This window comes from Drosophila ficusphila, unplaced genomic scaffold, assembly GCF_018152265.1.
Source record: "Drosophila ficusphila isolate 14025-0441.05 unplaced genomic scaffold, ASM1815226v1 contig_791, whole genome shotgun sequence".
In the NCBI taxonomy this organism is placed as follows: Eukaryota; Metazoa; Arthropoda; class Insecta; order Diptera; family Drosophilidae; genus Drosophila; species Drosophila ficusphila.
Window position 1 is genome coordinate 2640952 of NW_025064737.1, and position 14674 is coordinate 2655625.

A 14674-nucleotide genomic window follows, 5' to 3' on the forward strand; every position below is an offset into this window, starting at 1 on the left:
TTCAAAATTCATACGAAAATACTTTGCCGATATTTTAGAAATATTGTTTCTAATACTTTCTAATACTAAAAAATGCTCACAATAGTGTTCATTGGGATATAAACTAGTTATGTTTAAAAGAGGCCCTATGTCATATTCTAGAAAACGAAAAGCTTTATAACACAATTGTCCAGTAATGGCTTAATTCTCCTCAATAGAATAGTTTATGGCAATAATATCGGCGGCTCTTCGTTTTGGCTTACAGAAAATGCTGGACGTTTGGCCGGGAAACCATTGAAATCATCGCACAAAGCACGTCGTTTATCCTCCCCCAAAAACTATAGAGCTCTGCCAATATGGCTGTTGCTGGTTTTGTTTATTGTTGGCTTTTGTTTGGGCTCGCCATTATTCTGCTGGCTGTTCTGGCGCCGCCGATTGACGCCGCCCAGCGGCACACGGCCTCGGATAATCCCTCGACATACAATATTGGCGGCGTACTGAGCAATTCCGACAGCGAGGAGCACTTTAGCACGACGATAAAGGCAAGCGCGTTGACTAACTGGATTTCCATTCACTCATAACCGCCTTAACAATTACTCTTCCCCATTAATCACCAGCACCTCAACTTCGACCAGCAGTATGTGCCCCGCAAGGTCACCTACTACGATAAGACGATCCGGATGGACAAGAATCCCATCAAGACGGTCTTCAACGTGTGCGACAAGCTCATCGAGAATCGGGTAAGTCGGTGGCCAGATGCAATTACCTGTTCATTTCCCGTGGTCGGAATCGCATCGCTAAAGGCTGCAATCGAACTAACGGTACATAACGATACTTCATTTTAATAATTCGAGGGGAAATTATTCGGAAATGGGTCGATGACAAACGGTAATGTGACAGCAGATTCCAATATCCACAAGTTTCCAGTTGGTTAAGCTCGAATTCGAATTTGTCCAAAGATTAACAAAATGAATGTTGCTGCTGTTTTATTTAAGTAAAAGAGTAGAAGTTTACTAACAAATGTTTAACTATTTAAATTACCGGTTCCATTTCCCGTGGTCGGAATCGCATTGCTTAAGGCTGCAATCGAACTAACGGTACATATGTACGTATATCTCCTCTGGCTCGCTTCATTTCAATAATTCGAGGGGAAATTATTCGGAAATGGGTCGATGACAAACGGTAATGTGACAGCAGATTCCAATATCCACAAGTTTCCAGTTGATTAAGCTCAGCTTAGCTCGTATTCGAATTTGTCCAAAGATTAACACAATGAATGTTGCTGCTGTTTTCTTCAAGTAAATGAGTAGAAGTTTACTAAAAAATGTTTAACTATTTAAATTACCTGTTCATTTCCCGTGGTCGGAATCGCATCGCTTAAGGCTGCAATCGAACTAACGGTACATATTTAATTTCAATAATTCGAGGGAAAATTATTCGGAAATGGGTCGATGAGAAACGGTAATGTGACAGCAGATTCCAATATCCACAAGTTTCCAGTTGGTTAAGCTCAGCTTAGCTCGTATTCCAATTTGTCCAAAGATTAACAAAATGAATGTTGCTGCTGTTTTATTCAAGTAAATGAGTAGAAGTTTACTAAAAAATGTTGAACTATTTCAATTTAATTTTATTTTTTTGCAACCACCTAAATATAAAATGTAAAAAACCAACTGTATAAAAATTACTTAAAATAACCTTTTTGCCGCGCACTGTACTTTCAAGCAATGGAATCGTCGTCCAGCACTTTTTAGAATCCAACTGGATTCTCATGCCATAAATTACCGCCGTCATGCACAAACAAAAAGCGTCCAAAAAATCCTAATGACGAAGAGCCTTTCAGCGCTCCAAAGGGCAATGCACCCAGACGAGTTCGAAAAAAAACCACTCAAAAATGAATTACTTTTCTGTTGGCAAACTTCCCTTAAATTTTTGGGTTATCCGAGGATTTCATCAATCACATTTCGTGCCTTACATCGCATTTATCACAAATTTCTGACGCTGTGGGTGGCTGTCTGGAGCAGAAGTTCTCACCCACTAGACCAGGTCCAAATCAATTCGTTGCCTGTTTTGGGGCGGCATTTGTCATCGTTAATGTAAGGTGAATTTATCATGTCAGGTCCCGCGATGCGACGCCATTTCGAGGAAACCTTTTCATTACCCAAAGGAAGCAAATCAACTGTCATTGACTCCGTTGAATATCATTTTCGGAACGCTGCGTTTCGAAAATGTAACTGTCGGTGAAAGTGTTTTATCTTAATTTAAGGGTATAAGCTTCTAATAAAGTATAAATCTTTAAATCAACTTTGAATTGTTGTTTATAAGTCACATTTTATATTTTTTAAAAAAGTTTCACAACTTAATAAGTTTAACAAAATAACCTAATAATTAAGATGTTAAATAAGATTTTTTATAAGTCATGTTTTAGCACAGACAGTAAAATACTTTGGACAGTTCCACCAAATTTGGATAGTGCCCAGCAAAATTACATTAATGGAGGGCGTTTTACTTGCTCAGCCAATTGAACGTTCCCCCGACGCCATTTACACTTCCGACCTGGCAGCCCGCCCATCGCCAGAGGTCCTTCCTTTGGCAGCTTCCTTTGCATTGCTCATTTCCACTGATTTGACTTGTTTCCCGGACCTTTCTGCCTCCATTCCCCGACAGGTGTACGCCGTAGTCGTTTCGCATGAGCAAACCTCGGGCGATTTGTCGCCGGCTGCCGTGAGCTACACCAGCGGATTCTATTCGATTCCCGTCATTGGCATTTCCTCGCGGGACGCCGCCTTCTCCGACAAGAACATCCACGTCTCCTTCCTGAGGACCGTGCCTCCTTATTACCACCAGGCGGACGTCTGGCTGGAGATGCTCAGCCACTTTGCATACACGAAGGTGGGTTGCCAATCCTGACCTGCTTGTTTGACTTATTGAGTTGTTCCCCTGCATGCTCCGCTGGCCTCAGGTAATCATCATCCACAGCTCCGACACGGACGGCCGGGCCATCCTGGGCAGGTTCCAGACCACGTCGCAGACCTACTACGACGACGTGGACGTGCGCGCCACCGTGGAACTGATTGTCGAGTTTGAGCCCAAGCTGGAGAGCTTCACGGAGCACCTCATCGACATGAAAACCGCCCAGTCTAGGGTCTACCTCATGTACGCCAGGTGAGTGCCGCGAATCTGCGTTAATAATCCACTCCGATTTGAGCCAGGTTACCCAGACTGGAGTCTTTTTCGTGGGATTATGAGGGATACGAACTTAGTCGACCGTTTTAAAATGCTGTCTGACTTAACTTTTAGATATTTCAGACAGCTTTTATTGATTGGTTTTAAAGCTTCGATGTACTATTTAAGCGGCTTTAAATCCCTCAATTGATAACTTTTGAAAACCATCCATTTGAATCCGTATTTTTAGCAGCTTCCAGCTTTGGCATGCAAATTGTTTCCTACGGGTGACTGTAAAATGTGAACACTAAAGCGTGTCAGTCAATTGCTGTCAATTCCCATAAAGTGATTTTATGTTGTACTCCGTAAATTAATTTCAATGAAAGAGCGATGTACACAAGATTACTGGGATTGAATTCAACCATGGGCGTGACTTTCGCTCAGCAACTGCTCGTTTCTGCTTTTTATCAAATGGATGCAACGATGTTCTAAGTCGTTTATTACTATGGTGAATTGTGAATCTGTTTAATGGATTAGGAAATGAAAACGGGTGATAATAGTATTTGTTACATTTCGGTTTTATGTTCTTAACTGAACTCTTCAACTACTCCCTATTATAGCTTTTGAACCCTCTTATATTATATCAGAGGTCTTATTAATCGAACTATTGTTTAATAACTGGGTAGGAATATGCTACCTTGACATAACGAATACTCCTATAAAGAGTAGACTCCCTTAAATGTGGCGTTCCACATGCGTGATTTGGTTTTCTTTTCCAACCTCAATGCCAAATGGCTTGGGGTACTTAGCGTTCCGGCATTAGCATTAGCATACTGGCTAATTATGCATCTCGTATTGCCATTTTGCCGCAGCACGGAGGACGCCCAAGTAATCTTCCGCGACGCCGGGGAGTACAACATGACCGGGGAGGGCCACGTGTGGATTGTGACGGAGCAGGCGCTCTTCTCCAACAACACTCCGGACGGAGTGCTGGGCCTCCAGCTGGAGCACGCCCACAGCGACAAGGGTCACATTAGGGTAAGTGCCCCATGGACTGCCCCATGTGGAATCTGAATTATGCATGATGTGATTTCTGGCCCCCCGAAACAGGACAGCGTTTATGTTCTGGCTTCCGCCATCAAGGAGATGATTTCCAACGAGACCATCGCCGAGGCTCCGAAGGATTGCGGCGATTCGGCCGTCAACTGGGAATCTGGTGCGAGTGTAACTAATGATAATATTAACAGTCATTGACTAGAATGTTTTTTGATCACCCGGTAGGCAAGAGACTCTTCCAGTACCTCAAGAGCCGCAACATCACTGGCGAAACGGGACAGGTGGCCTTCGATGACAACGGGGATCGAATCTACGCCGGCTACGATGTGATCAACATTCGGGAGCAGCAAAAGAAGCACGTGGTTGGAAAGTTCAGTTATGATAGTGTAAGTATAACTTACTTACTTCATGGGTTGAACTACTATACCTACTATAACTACTATAACCATAACGGACTTTCAGATGCGGGCAAAGATGCGGATGCGGATCAACGACAGCGAGATCATCTGGCCAGGAAAGCAGCGCCGCAAGCCGGAGGGCATCATGATTCCCACCCACCTGAAGCTCCTAACCATCGAGGAGAAGCCCTTCGTCTACGTGAGGCGCATGGGCGACGACGAGTTCCGCTGCGAGCCGGACGAGCGACCCTGTCCCCTGTTCAACAACTCGGATGCCACTGGTGGGTAGTCCATCCATAATATCGAACAAAGGTTTACAGAAGATTTTAAATCATTTCCAAAATATATACTGCTTTTAGTTAAGGGATAAAATAGTTCATTTAACTAAGAAACTTTGTTTCGTTAATAATACACTTTAGAACACAGAACTAAATACTATTGAACCAAACCATTTTAACCAGACACATCCAAAATTATATACTATGACTCACCTAATATCATTACCAAAGATGTTATCGGTATTCGCGTTAAATACAAATATTGTTTTAGTGGTGAAAAGATTTAAAATCAAAATGTTTATACCTTTTCTATTTAGAGAAATTCCACCATAACAATTTAATACTTTTTTGTTGAATTCACTATCTAATTTCCATTAATCTACTTTCATTTCTTCCGTTTAGCCAACGAGTTCTGCTGCCGCGGCTACTGCATAGACCTGCTGATCGAGCTGTCGAAGCGGATAAACTTCACCTACGACCTGGCCCTGTCCCCGGATGGCCAGTTCGGGCACTACATCCTGCGGAACAGCACGGGGGCGATGACCCTGCGCAAGGAGTGGACGGGCCTCATCGGGGAGCTGGTCAACGAACGTGCCGAGTAAGCGGAATCAGCCAGCTATATCTATTGCACTGAAATATACCTAACACATTCATCCGGAATCACATCTAGCATGATCGTGGCACCACTAACCATCAATCCGGAGCGTGCCGAGTACATAGAATTCTCAAAACCATTCAAATACCAAGGCATTACAATACTCGAGAAGAAACCGTCACGATCGAGTACTCTCGTGTCTTTCTTGCAGCCGTTTAGTAACACGCTATGGATCTTGGTAATGGTGTCGGTCCATGTTGTGGCGCTCGTGCTCTACCTCCTGGACAGGTGAGTGCCTCCCAAGTGCCCCATTCCAGTCCCCCATTCCAATCCCACCCAGAAACTACCCACCAGCAAAGGAGAGGCGAAGTGGAGGGCAGCTGCATTGGACGGTTGAATGGCGCCCGGCCGATCCCTGATCCCAGTCCTGATTCCCCTACTGACTTCCCTACTAACCCGCTTTCCGGTCTCCGGTTTCCGAACTCCGAACAGGTTCTCGCCCTTCGGCCGCTTCAAGCTCTCGCACTCGGACAGCAACGAGGAGAAGGCGCTGAACCTCAGCTCCGCGGTGTGGTTCGCCTGGGGAGTCCTGCTGAACAGCGGCATCGGCGAGGGCACGCCGCGCAGCTTCTCCGCCCGGGTGCTGGGCATGGTCTGGGCAGGATTCGCGATGATCATCGTCGCCTCGTACACCGCCAACCTGGCCGCCTTCCTCGTGCTCGAGCGGCCCAAGACGAAGCTGAGCGGTATCAACGACGCGCGCCTGCGCAACACCATGGAGAACCTCACCTGCGCCACCGTGAAGGGCTCCTCCGTGGACATGTACTTCCGCCGCCAGGTGGAGCTGTCCAACATGTACCGCACCATGGAGGCGAACAACTATGCCACCGCCGAGCAGGCCATCCAGGACGTGAAGAAGGGGTACGCTTGCTCCAGGCCTCGCCCACTTTTCCGTAGCCGAGCGTAGCTGAGCATGTCATGGCACCACCACCACTGTCCAGATCCGGATCCCCTCGAGATCCGGGCTACAACTATACTACTACTTACTTTACTTCTACTACTACAGTTACAATCACCCTTCAATACGACACCTTCAACTCAGTCCACCTAACTCTCTCTCTCTCTCTTTCTCTGTCTCTCTATCTCTCTGTCTCGCTCTCCCTCTGTTTCGATCTATTAGACTTGTTTTGTATCGTTAGCGGTATCGTATTCGTATTCGTGTGTTGGTCTTGCCCCCGTACTATCCGCCCCCAAAGTCATCTTGTGTTTCCATTTCTTAGCATCTTCATGCCTTCAAGTCCTTGCAGAGGTCTTCGATTAAAGGTCTTCGATTACAGGTCTTCGATTAAAGGTCTTCGATTAAAGGTCTTCGATTAAAGGTCTTCGATTAAAGGTCTTCGATTAAATCTCTTCGATTAAAGGTCCACAAATTGGTTAGGGCTTCGCCAGATAAGTTTAAGGAATTAATAGATAGGTTAGGATCAGTCGGTCTGTTGGATTTCATTTCAAGGATACCTTTAGTGTTTCATTTAAAATGTCTAGGTCATATTCGGCGTTTTAATAATAATTGTTGGTAGGTGACACAGAAGTCACTGAAGATTTGAACTTTCTAATGGGTAATTTAAAAAAAATTCTATATTTTAAAATTTAAATCTATTGTATAACTTGTAAGTAAGTCTTACTAAATCAAATTAACCTTCAAAGAATCTGCAAGGATGTGGGGAGCTTCGGTCCATCGAAGTTATCAAATTTTTCTTGTTACTTGAACGTTTCTTCCTAATTGTTGTGCCCCTTCTCCACTCGCACCTCTATAAGAATAATATTAACATGTCTCCCATCGATCTGCGATTGTGTCCGCAGCAAGCTCATGGCCTTCATATGGGACTCCTCCCGTCTGGAGTACGAGGCCTCCAAGGACTGCGAACTGGTCACTGCCGGCGAGCTGTTCGGTCGGAGTGGCTACGGAATCGGACTGCAGAAGGGTTCTCCCTGGACGGATGCAGTTACGCTGGCCATTCTGGAGTTCCACGAAAGTACGGTTTGTTGGTAGATCCTCCATTAGCGGTGGCTGATCCCTCTCCTCCTTGCAGGCGGGTTCATGGAAAAACTGGACAAGCAATGGATCTTCCACGGACACGTGCAGCAGAACTGCGAGCTCTTCGAGAAGACGCCCAACACTCTGGGGCTGAAGAACATGGCGGGGGTGTTCATACTGGTGGGCGTGGGCATTGCCGGCGGCGTCGGTCTGATCATCATCGAGGTCATCTACAAGAAGCACCAGGTGAAGAAGCAGAAGCGCCTGGACATCGCCCGACATGCGGCGGACAAGTGGCGGGGCACCATCGAGGTAAGGAAAGGAAGAACCAGGTCCTGATATAGAGCCATGGACAGGTTCACACTTTATGAGTAGGAATATAGGGATTATGTAATATATAGAGTAGACTTACTAAATTACTAATTAATTACTTACTAATTATTAATCAAAAGCGAATTTTTAAACGACTGAAAAATTTTAACAGCTTTTTTTTGTTGTAGTGCCTTTAAGTTGTGTGGACACATAAATAGCACACCATTTCGAACAAATGATTTTGCAGGATGCAATTTCAGCAACGGTTTTGCTGGATTCCCTTTGTTAATCAATAAAGATCCCTTTCTTGGAAGTACAATGAACTCCACAGCCCATTTTTTTTACAAGAATAATTTAATTAACAATCATTTTACATAGGTATAATGAAAAAAAATCAATTTTCAATTTGTACACCTCGAGAAGTATGTGTAAGGCCAACGTGGGCTATTTAAGTGACCTCTTCAGATGTAAGCTGATAAGATAAAATCAGAAGAACACTTTTTATAAACATAGTTACTGAAAAAATTGGAATCCAATATTCCAGAAAAAGCTTGCTTTATAACGAAACAACTTGAAGGAAAGTTTTTTTATCATTCATGCTATTTATCTGCAAATGACTGTATATATACATATGTGTCTTAGAAGCATCTTGAATCTACTCATTACATGATATGGATGGTGTAGTAACCGTCTCAGTTCATTATAATCAAGTAGAAGAGTCCTCTTTCGAGCTTTGAAATAATAATAAATATACCTAATAATAATAATAATAATAATTTGCAATCTAGAGCAATAATTTTTTTCGATTTGATTAATTTATATAATTGTTTTGAATTGTTTAATAAGAGTTTTCTAAGAACTGAAAAGAACCAAAAAAAATATTCAACACCTTGGATCTAAGTTTAGTTCAGTTTCAATTAGGAATTTATTAACTTCCTTTAAGGTACTTGTTTCGTTATCGATTTCAGATTCTATATGGTTAAGTCTATTAAGATATAATATAGTTACATATATATTTTAATGTACCGTTGTAACGGTTACCCCATTGTTTCCCACAGAAACGGAAGACGATTCGTGCCTCGCTGGCGATGCAGCGCCAGTACAACGTGGGCCTGAACTCGCACGCCCCGGGGACAATCAGTCTGGCGGTGGACAAGCGGCGGTATCCTCGCCTGGGGCAGCGGTTGGGACCGGAGCGGGCCTGGCCGGGAGACGCCGCCGACGTGCTCCGCATCCGGAGGCCCTACGAGCTGGGCAAGCCTGGCCAGAGCCCCAAGGTGATGGCCGCCAGCCAGCCGGGAATGCCCATGCCCATGCTGGGCAAGACACGGCCCCAGCAGAGTGTCCTGCCACCGCGCTACTCGCCAGGATACACCAGCGACGTGTCGCACCTGGTCGTTTAAGTTAACATTTTGCCAAGACAAAGGCAGTTAGAACATAGAAAAGAGAGAAACGTATTATCATTGCTCAACCCATTGCGAATTGCGAAATGCGAAATGCGAGTCAGGGAATTCGATTGTTTGTTATCGCCGGATTGAGCGGCCAGGACCGAAGGGATATTTATCGTTTTGCAAGCCTGATTTCCTCGTTACCGGGTCGATGGTCCTGTGCCGCAATAGTTTGTTATATCATGGTCTAGGTGTGTTTGCCAAGTTATTATTGTAAAGTCTATTAAGTTTATGTAGTTTTCGATGCATTTACGAGGCGGGCTGAAGTATTTTCACTCTGATTTAACGCTTTCAATGTGCTTACTGTTCCCCTTAAATACTCTATCTCCGCTCCAGCTTTTTACTGCTTTCAAACTTAACTCAAAGAAGAGCAGAAATAGATCTACCCATCTCTAGAGATACAGAAAATAGTTATAATATCTGACCAGAAACATTTAAAACGACGTTGTCCTCACGTCGAACCTAGAATCACATAATTCACCACAAAACCCACCCATTGTTACAACTAATTAACAACTATTCTCATCTAAACTTATCTTTAACCCGATTTTGGATCTGGCCAAAAGTTGCCTCAACTGAAAGCTCCGATTGCCTGTACAACTTTTACAACTTATATTTTCTCTGGAATAGAAAGCTTAAAAGATTTAATCGATTGCAATAGTGGACCCAGACATCTAAGTAAGGGCAAACCCAAGAAAAGCAATTTACTAAAACAAGTTAAACTAAACTCAAAGAAGCTTAAACGAAATTTTAAAAACAAAACAAATATATATACATACATATATGTATACATAATTTATTTATAAGATTCAGTGTGAAAGTTAACAGCATAAATGTGAAGCATAAGAAACGAAATTCAAGAACAAACAATATTTAGTAGTGAAGTTTGAATTTTAAATGTTTTGAATGTGTAAACCGTTTATGCAACTAAAATAAATATTTAAAAGAGATTCGTAGTTAAATCAAAAAGTGTTTTACTGATTGCGGCAGTTTGGGTGAGTTCTTTTCTTGTTTTCTCAGTTAAAAATATCAATGGGAACTTTGTTTTTGCCACAACGTAATTGCTAAGATATTTAAAAAATAACTTAACAGAGACACGCTCCACAATCATTTATGAGTTTACAATCATTTTGTTTATTCAACTATTGCTGGGTACACATCGTCGATAAGATAGCATTGAATTGGCAAGATGAGCTTGTGATTTAGGAATTTTATCTGATCGAGTAAATTAGTTAATTGTCTTGAAATTATTATAAACATAGATTCTATTTACGTTATGACTTAAAAAGATTTTGAACATTTAGCCCACTAATTTTCGTGCAGTTTGCCTTGTTTGAATGTGTCAGTATTACTGATTGCAAATATCAAAAAGATAATACAAATTAAAGTTATTGGCAAATGCTGCTGTTGTAAGCAAACCAGTTCCAATCAAAACCCCTTTGTACTGGTTTGGTTTGGCTTTCTTCAACAATGCACAATTTCTTTGTATGCACAAAACTCAAAAGAGTGCACTCTATTAAACTCTATTAGTCTTTTGATAACTAAGTTCGTAGAGAAATGCGTCTCACTTGTAGGTCGAGAAATGTTAATTAAAATTAGGTTTTTGGTAAATATCGTTAAAAAATATCGATTTGAAAGGTTAACTAAAATTATTTAATGCAAATGGGCTTAAAGAACCTTTATGCGTTTTTATTAACTTGATTTTTGTTAGTGTAATATTTAGTTAGTGTTTTGTTTTAATTAAAAATAAGTTTTTCTTTTTGAAACATATTTTTTAAACTTTTTACTTACTTACTTTACTTTTACTTTACTTTACTTTTACTTTACTTACATACTTTACTTACAAATCACATCAATGTGCAGATGCCGTCATGGTCTTAGCCTTGTTTTAATAACATAACAACCAACTCTCCGAAATAAAGTATTTCCCCTTAATAAATATCAATATTGGCTCTTAGTACACAATTTAAATAATTAAGTTAACGCCGAGTTCCGTTATGGCGATGACCCCCATTCGGGGATTATAAATTTACCTTCTGCATTTAAAAGCGAAGACAAGAAAGAAGCGAACTGAGGACAGGCTCCATCCTCTTTTTTAAAGGAAAGTTGGGAGATATTATCACTGGTTAACAGCGCAATGAACAGATATTGTACAACACCGGAATCTGAGTGTGCCAAACTGTCGCCCGAGTGCTGCCTGAAATTAATAAATTCGTATAATTATTGCAATTAAAAGTTTGATTGTAAATGATTTGCCATTCGAGTGGCGATGAGTGACTGTGTGTTGCTACAATCAATTGCCCCACTTCTCCCGCTCCCGCTCCCGGACGGCAAAAACTTGGGCCGATCGTTCAGATCTCCTCCAGACAGACGGCCCGATACAATGAGACTTGCTGGCGCTGAACAAGTTGTTTCTGCCACGAAGCGGTTCGGTTCTGCCTCTTAAAACTGCCTTCGAACGGCTGAGATGGCGATGATGACAGCGTTCCACGATTGGAATTCGAATTGAAGCCCCAACGACTGCAATTTGTTTATATACAAATAGGAACTGCCAGGAGAACCGCTCCATTTGGAGGGTCAGCAACCGGGATTGACCCCTGTAACAACGAGTATTCGTCCCGATTGACTGCATATAATTGATGTTTTCGGTAGAAAGATTTTGAGATGGTAGTGAGATCAGAAAAACAATGCTCTTCTGTCAAAATCATCTACCCTGCTTCGATTCCCAGTAACAAATCCACATCCCATTTACAAAAAGTAATGGATAGTTATATAAACTCATTAAAGAGTACTTTACAATACAAGAATTTACTAATTGGTCTCGTTGCTCTTTATTCATCGGCATGAGTGGTTATGTAGATGTGTTCAGATGATTACAAAATAATGGCTATATAATGGTAGATAACTTTAGAATGATTAACGATAATTAGTTTATGCCCAGAAGAGTTAAGAACTTGGAATCAGTGTCTTTGTCATCGTCTTCTTCATTCAGGGGATCAAAGCAGGATGCCAAGTTGTCGGGCGCTATGACGTCCGTCTCGCAGATCTGCAGCGTGATTTGGTTGAATCCGTATTCCAGGCGGCCCCCGCACTCCTTCAGTGGCTGCAGGCACTCCTCGTTGAGCAGGATGCCCACCAGCGACTGGCCATTTTCACATGGCTTGATGCTCACCACTCTCCAGTTTTGGGTGGGCAACCTGGGATTGAAGAGCCGAATTAGCCTGAGGATCTCCGCTGCGGTGGAGGGTTCCGAAGGAATCATTCCAAGAGCTCTTGGCCTTATCGGTATGCTGCCAGCCTCGTGCACCTCCAGCTGAGTGCCTGGGTAAAGCGCCACAACCTTTGACAACGCAGTCTTGTAGAGGGCAACCGATCGATTGTTATCACACACGATAACCTTGATGACGCCCTGGAACCAGCCGGAGTCCCTCCACTTCGGCGGCGGCCCTGGGAACTCCTCAAACACTTCCGAGGCCACTTTAGCGAGAGCACTCTGTACGAAATGCCAAGCCTTTACCGTTAGCGCTCCCAGGACGTCGTTTCTATTGATGACAGCGATTAGTTTGCGGTTATCGCCAACCTTTATGATGTATTCCGGGGATGGGCTTCGGGACCTTTCTGGGGATTCCTCCGGCTCGTCTGGTTCGTCTCTTCGGGATCTGTGTGACTCCTCCACTGGGTTCTCACGGTCAGGGGTTTCTTGCCTTCCAATCTCCCCTGGGGATTCCACCTGCTCTTGGCACTCGTCTGGCTTGACGACTTCGCCAATAAACGGGCCCATGCCCAGTACGGCATGTGCCCAGGCGATTTCCTGCTGGTTTTTGGTGAGCTCCTTCTTTGACACCATATCCAGCCTCTTCCGCTCTCTCCTGTGCTGCCTTAGAATCCGTCGAGCGTGCTTGCGGTCTTGCCTACTGGCTTTCTCGGGTGCTCCGCTTCTGGGACGCTTGCCAAAATCGCTGGCGGATGAGTCGGTATGACCCTTCGACCCTTCGGCTGAGAGCGAGCTACTCGGGTTTGGAAATTCCTCGTGGCTTGAAGACGCCATTCCATTTCTGCGTTTGCGCCCCATCACTTAGCAGTTCTTTGAATTACTGTCAAATATTCGAGAGTGTCGGTGAAAACGGATTCTAGTCACACGCGGAGAAAAATTTAGCAATTTACTTGATTCCGAGCAGTCTGATATAATATCAACTTCACTTTTTGTGCTGTGCTGTTGTCAAAGACTTGAGCGAATGACAAAAATCTTTTCTCAGCGCTACGTCGAAAAGTGCAGGCCTACTAGATGAGTTTTTGAAACATTTATTCCTTTGTTGTTCAAGATTGAGTTACAGTAACGATAAAAAAAAAATCTATTTAGCTGTTCCGAATGTGCCTCGTTTTTTATAATTTAAAAAGTTTTAAAGTGCCTTCAGTATACTTTTTTTTATATTAAAAAAAAACAAGAAAGGAAGCTAGCTTCGGCAAGCTGAAGCTTATATACCCTTGCAGTCATCAAATATGTCGAACCAAGTATATAGGGGCGAAACAACAACGAAGCTATGATGATTTGTCTATTGATTTTCCATATTTTCGACTATTGATCATATGGCAGCTATTTGACATAGTTGTCCGATTTTGATAAAATTTAATTCGTAATTCAAGAGTCGTAAGAAAACTCCATATTCCAAAAATCATGCTTGTCTGATGAACAACAACGATGTTATAATTTTATTTCCCTTATTTCTATATAGATTATTTGATCTTTCCTATGACAGCTATATGAGAAGCCGGAAACAGATCAGATATAAATAGTGTCTGACATAATCCTGAGATAACCCAAAACAAAGACATGTAATTTATTTACATTTCACAATTGTCTCTGAACTTCTTTGTACATTAAGCGCTCTAAATCAAACATATTTTGCAAGCAATTTCTATGAGTCTTATATATCATGTTTACTTTGTATGTTTATTCTCGAAATATGTTTTATGTTAACGGATTTAAGCTTACCCTATAATCTTGATACACAGGATATATATGGGACAAATAATAATAGGCTCGGTAATGCTGACTGATTTTTATGATAAAGCCCATAAATTTGTCTTTAAATGGTTTCAGTCTCTTCCCTTGTTAAATTCTAACCAGATAATATACTAGAGTGCCAATACATATTGATCCAAACACTTAACACAAAGCCAGATACGAGTGGCTTTATCGACAACGGTCAAATATTGTAAGGCGATCGAAAACAATTGACGCCAAGGACAGGTATTCGAAAACCCAGTAACAGGCGATCGAATCTAGATTATTGTCGATTCGTGTGGAAGTTCCTTCACGCGGCTCGGCCGAAACCTTTTCAAAGTGGAATAAAGCAGTTAATTCAATTAATAATCGAGTGTCAAATAATGTCACTGGCCCACGACGCGAT

General features: G+C 42.5%; 2 protein-coding genes across 6 annotated transcripts in view; one reads left to right on the forward strand and one right to left on the reverse strand.

Moving 5' to 3' along the window:
- Positions 1-10212, forward strand: part of LOC108090117 (glutamate [NMDA] receptor subunit 1) — a 16538-nt gene extending 6326 nt beyond the window's left edge. For 3 of the 4 annotated variants that reach the window (XM_017188645.1, XM_017188646.1, XM_017188644.1), the window contains exons 2-15: positions 245-521; positions 597-719; positions 2644-2868; positions 2939-3141; positions 4014-4179; positions 4252-4357; positions 4423-4583; positions 4660-4876; positions 5276-5471; positions 5544-5756; positions 5961-6389; positions 7329-7501; positions 7559-7815; positions 8874-10212. In XM_017188645.1, coding sequence (XP_017044134.1) covers positions 336-521; positions 597-719; positions 2644-2868; positions 2939-3141; positions 4014-4179; positions 4252-4357; positions 4423-4583; positions 4660-4876; positions 5276-5471; positions 5544-5756; positions 5961-6389; positions 7329-7501; positions 7559-7815; positions 8874-9218 — 3000 coding nt within the window. In that variant the 5' untranslated portion in view covers positions 245-335 and the 3' untranslated portion in view covers positions 9219-10212. Of the gene's footprint in view, positions 1-244; positions 522-596; positions 720-2643; positions 2869-2938; positions 3142-4013; positions 4180-4251; positions 4358-4422; positions 4584-4659; positions 4877-5275; positions 5472-5543; positions 5757-5960; positions 7046-7328; positions 7502-7558; positions 7816-8873 lie in introns of those variants that run through there. The other variant, XM_017188647.2, reaches the window with a different exon arrangement.
- Positions 10213-12070: 1858 nt separating this feature from the next.
- LOC108090091 lies at positions 12071-14274 on the reverse strand. Of its 2 annotated transcripts, none has more exons than XM_017188593.2 (2): positions 14257-14274; positions 12071-13357 (listed from the first exon to the last, which is right to left on the reverse strand). In XM_017188593.2, exon 2 carries the CDS (start codon positions 13333-13335, stop codon positions 12190-12192), a length of 1146 nt encoding a protein of 381 aa, XP_017044082.1. In that variant the 5' UTR covers positions 13336-13357; positions 14257-14274; the 3' UTR covers positions 12071-12189. The 2 variants fall into 2 exon arrangements, with proteins under 2 accessions (XP_017044082.1, XP_017044081.1); XM_017188592.1 differs by lacking the exon at positions 14257-14274 and adding an exon at positions 13428-13482.
- Positions 14275-14674: the final 400 nt, after the last annotated feature.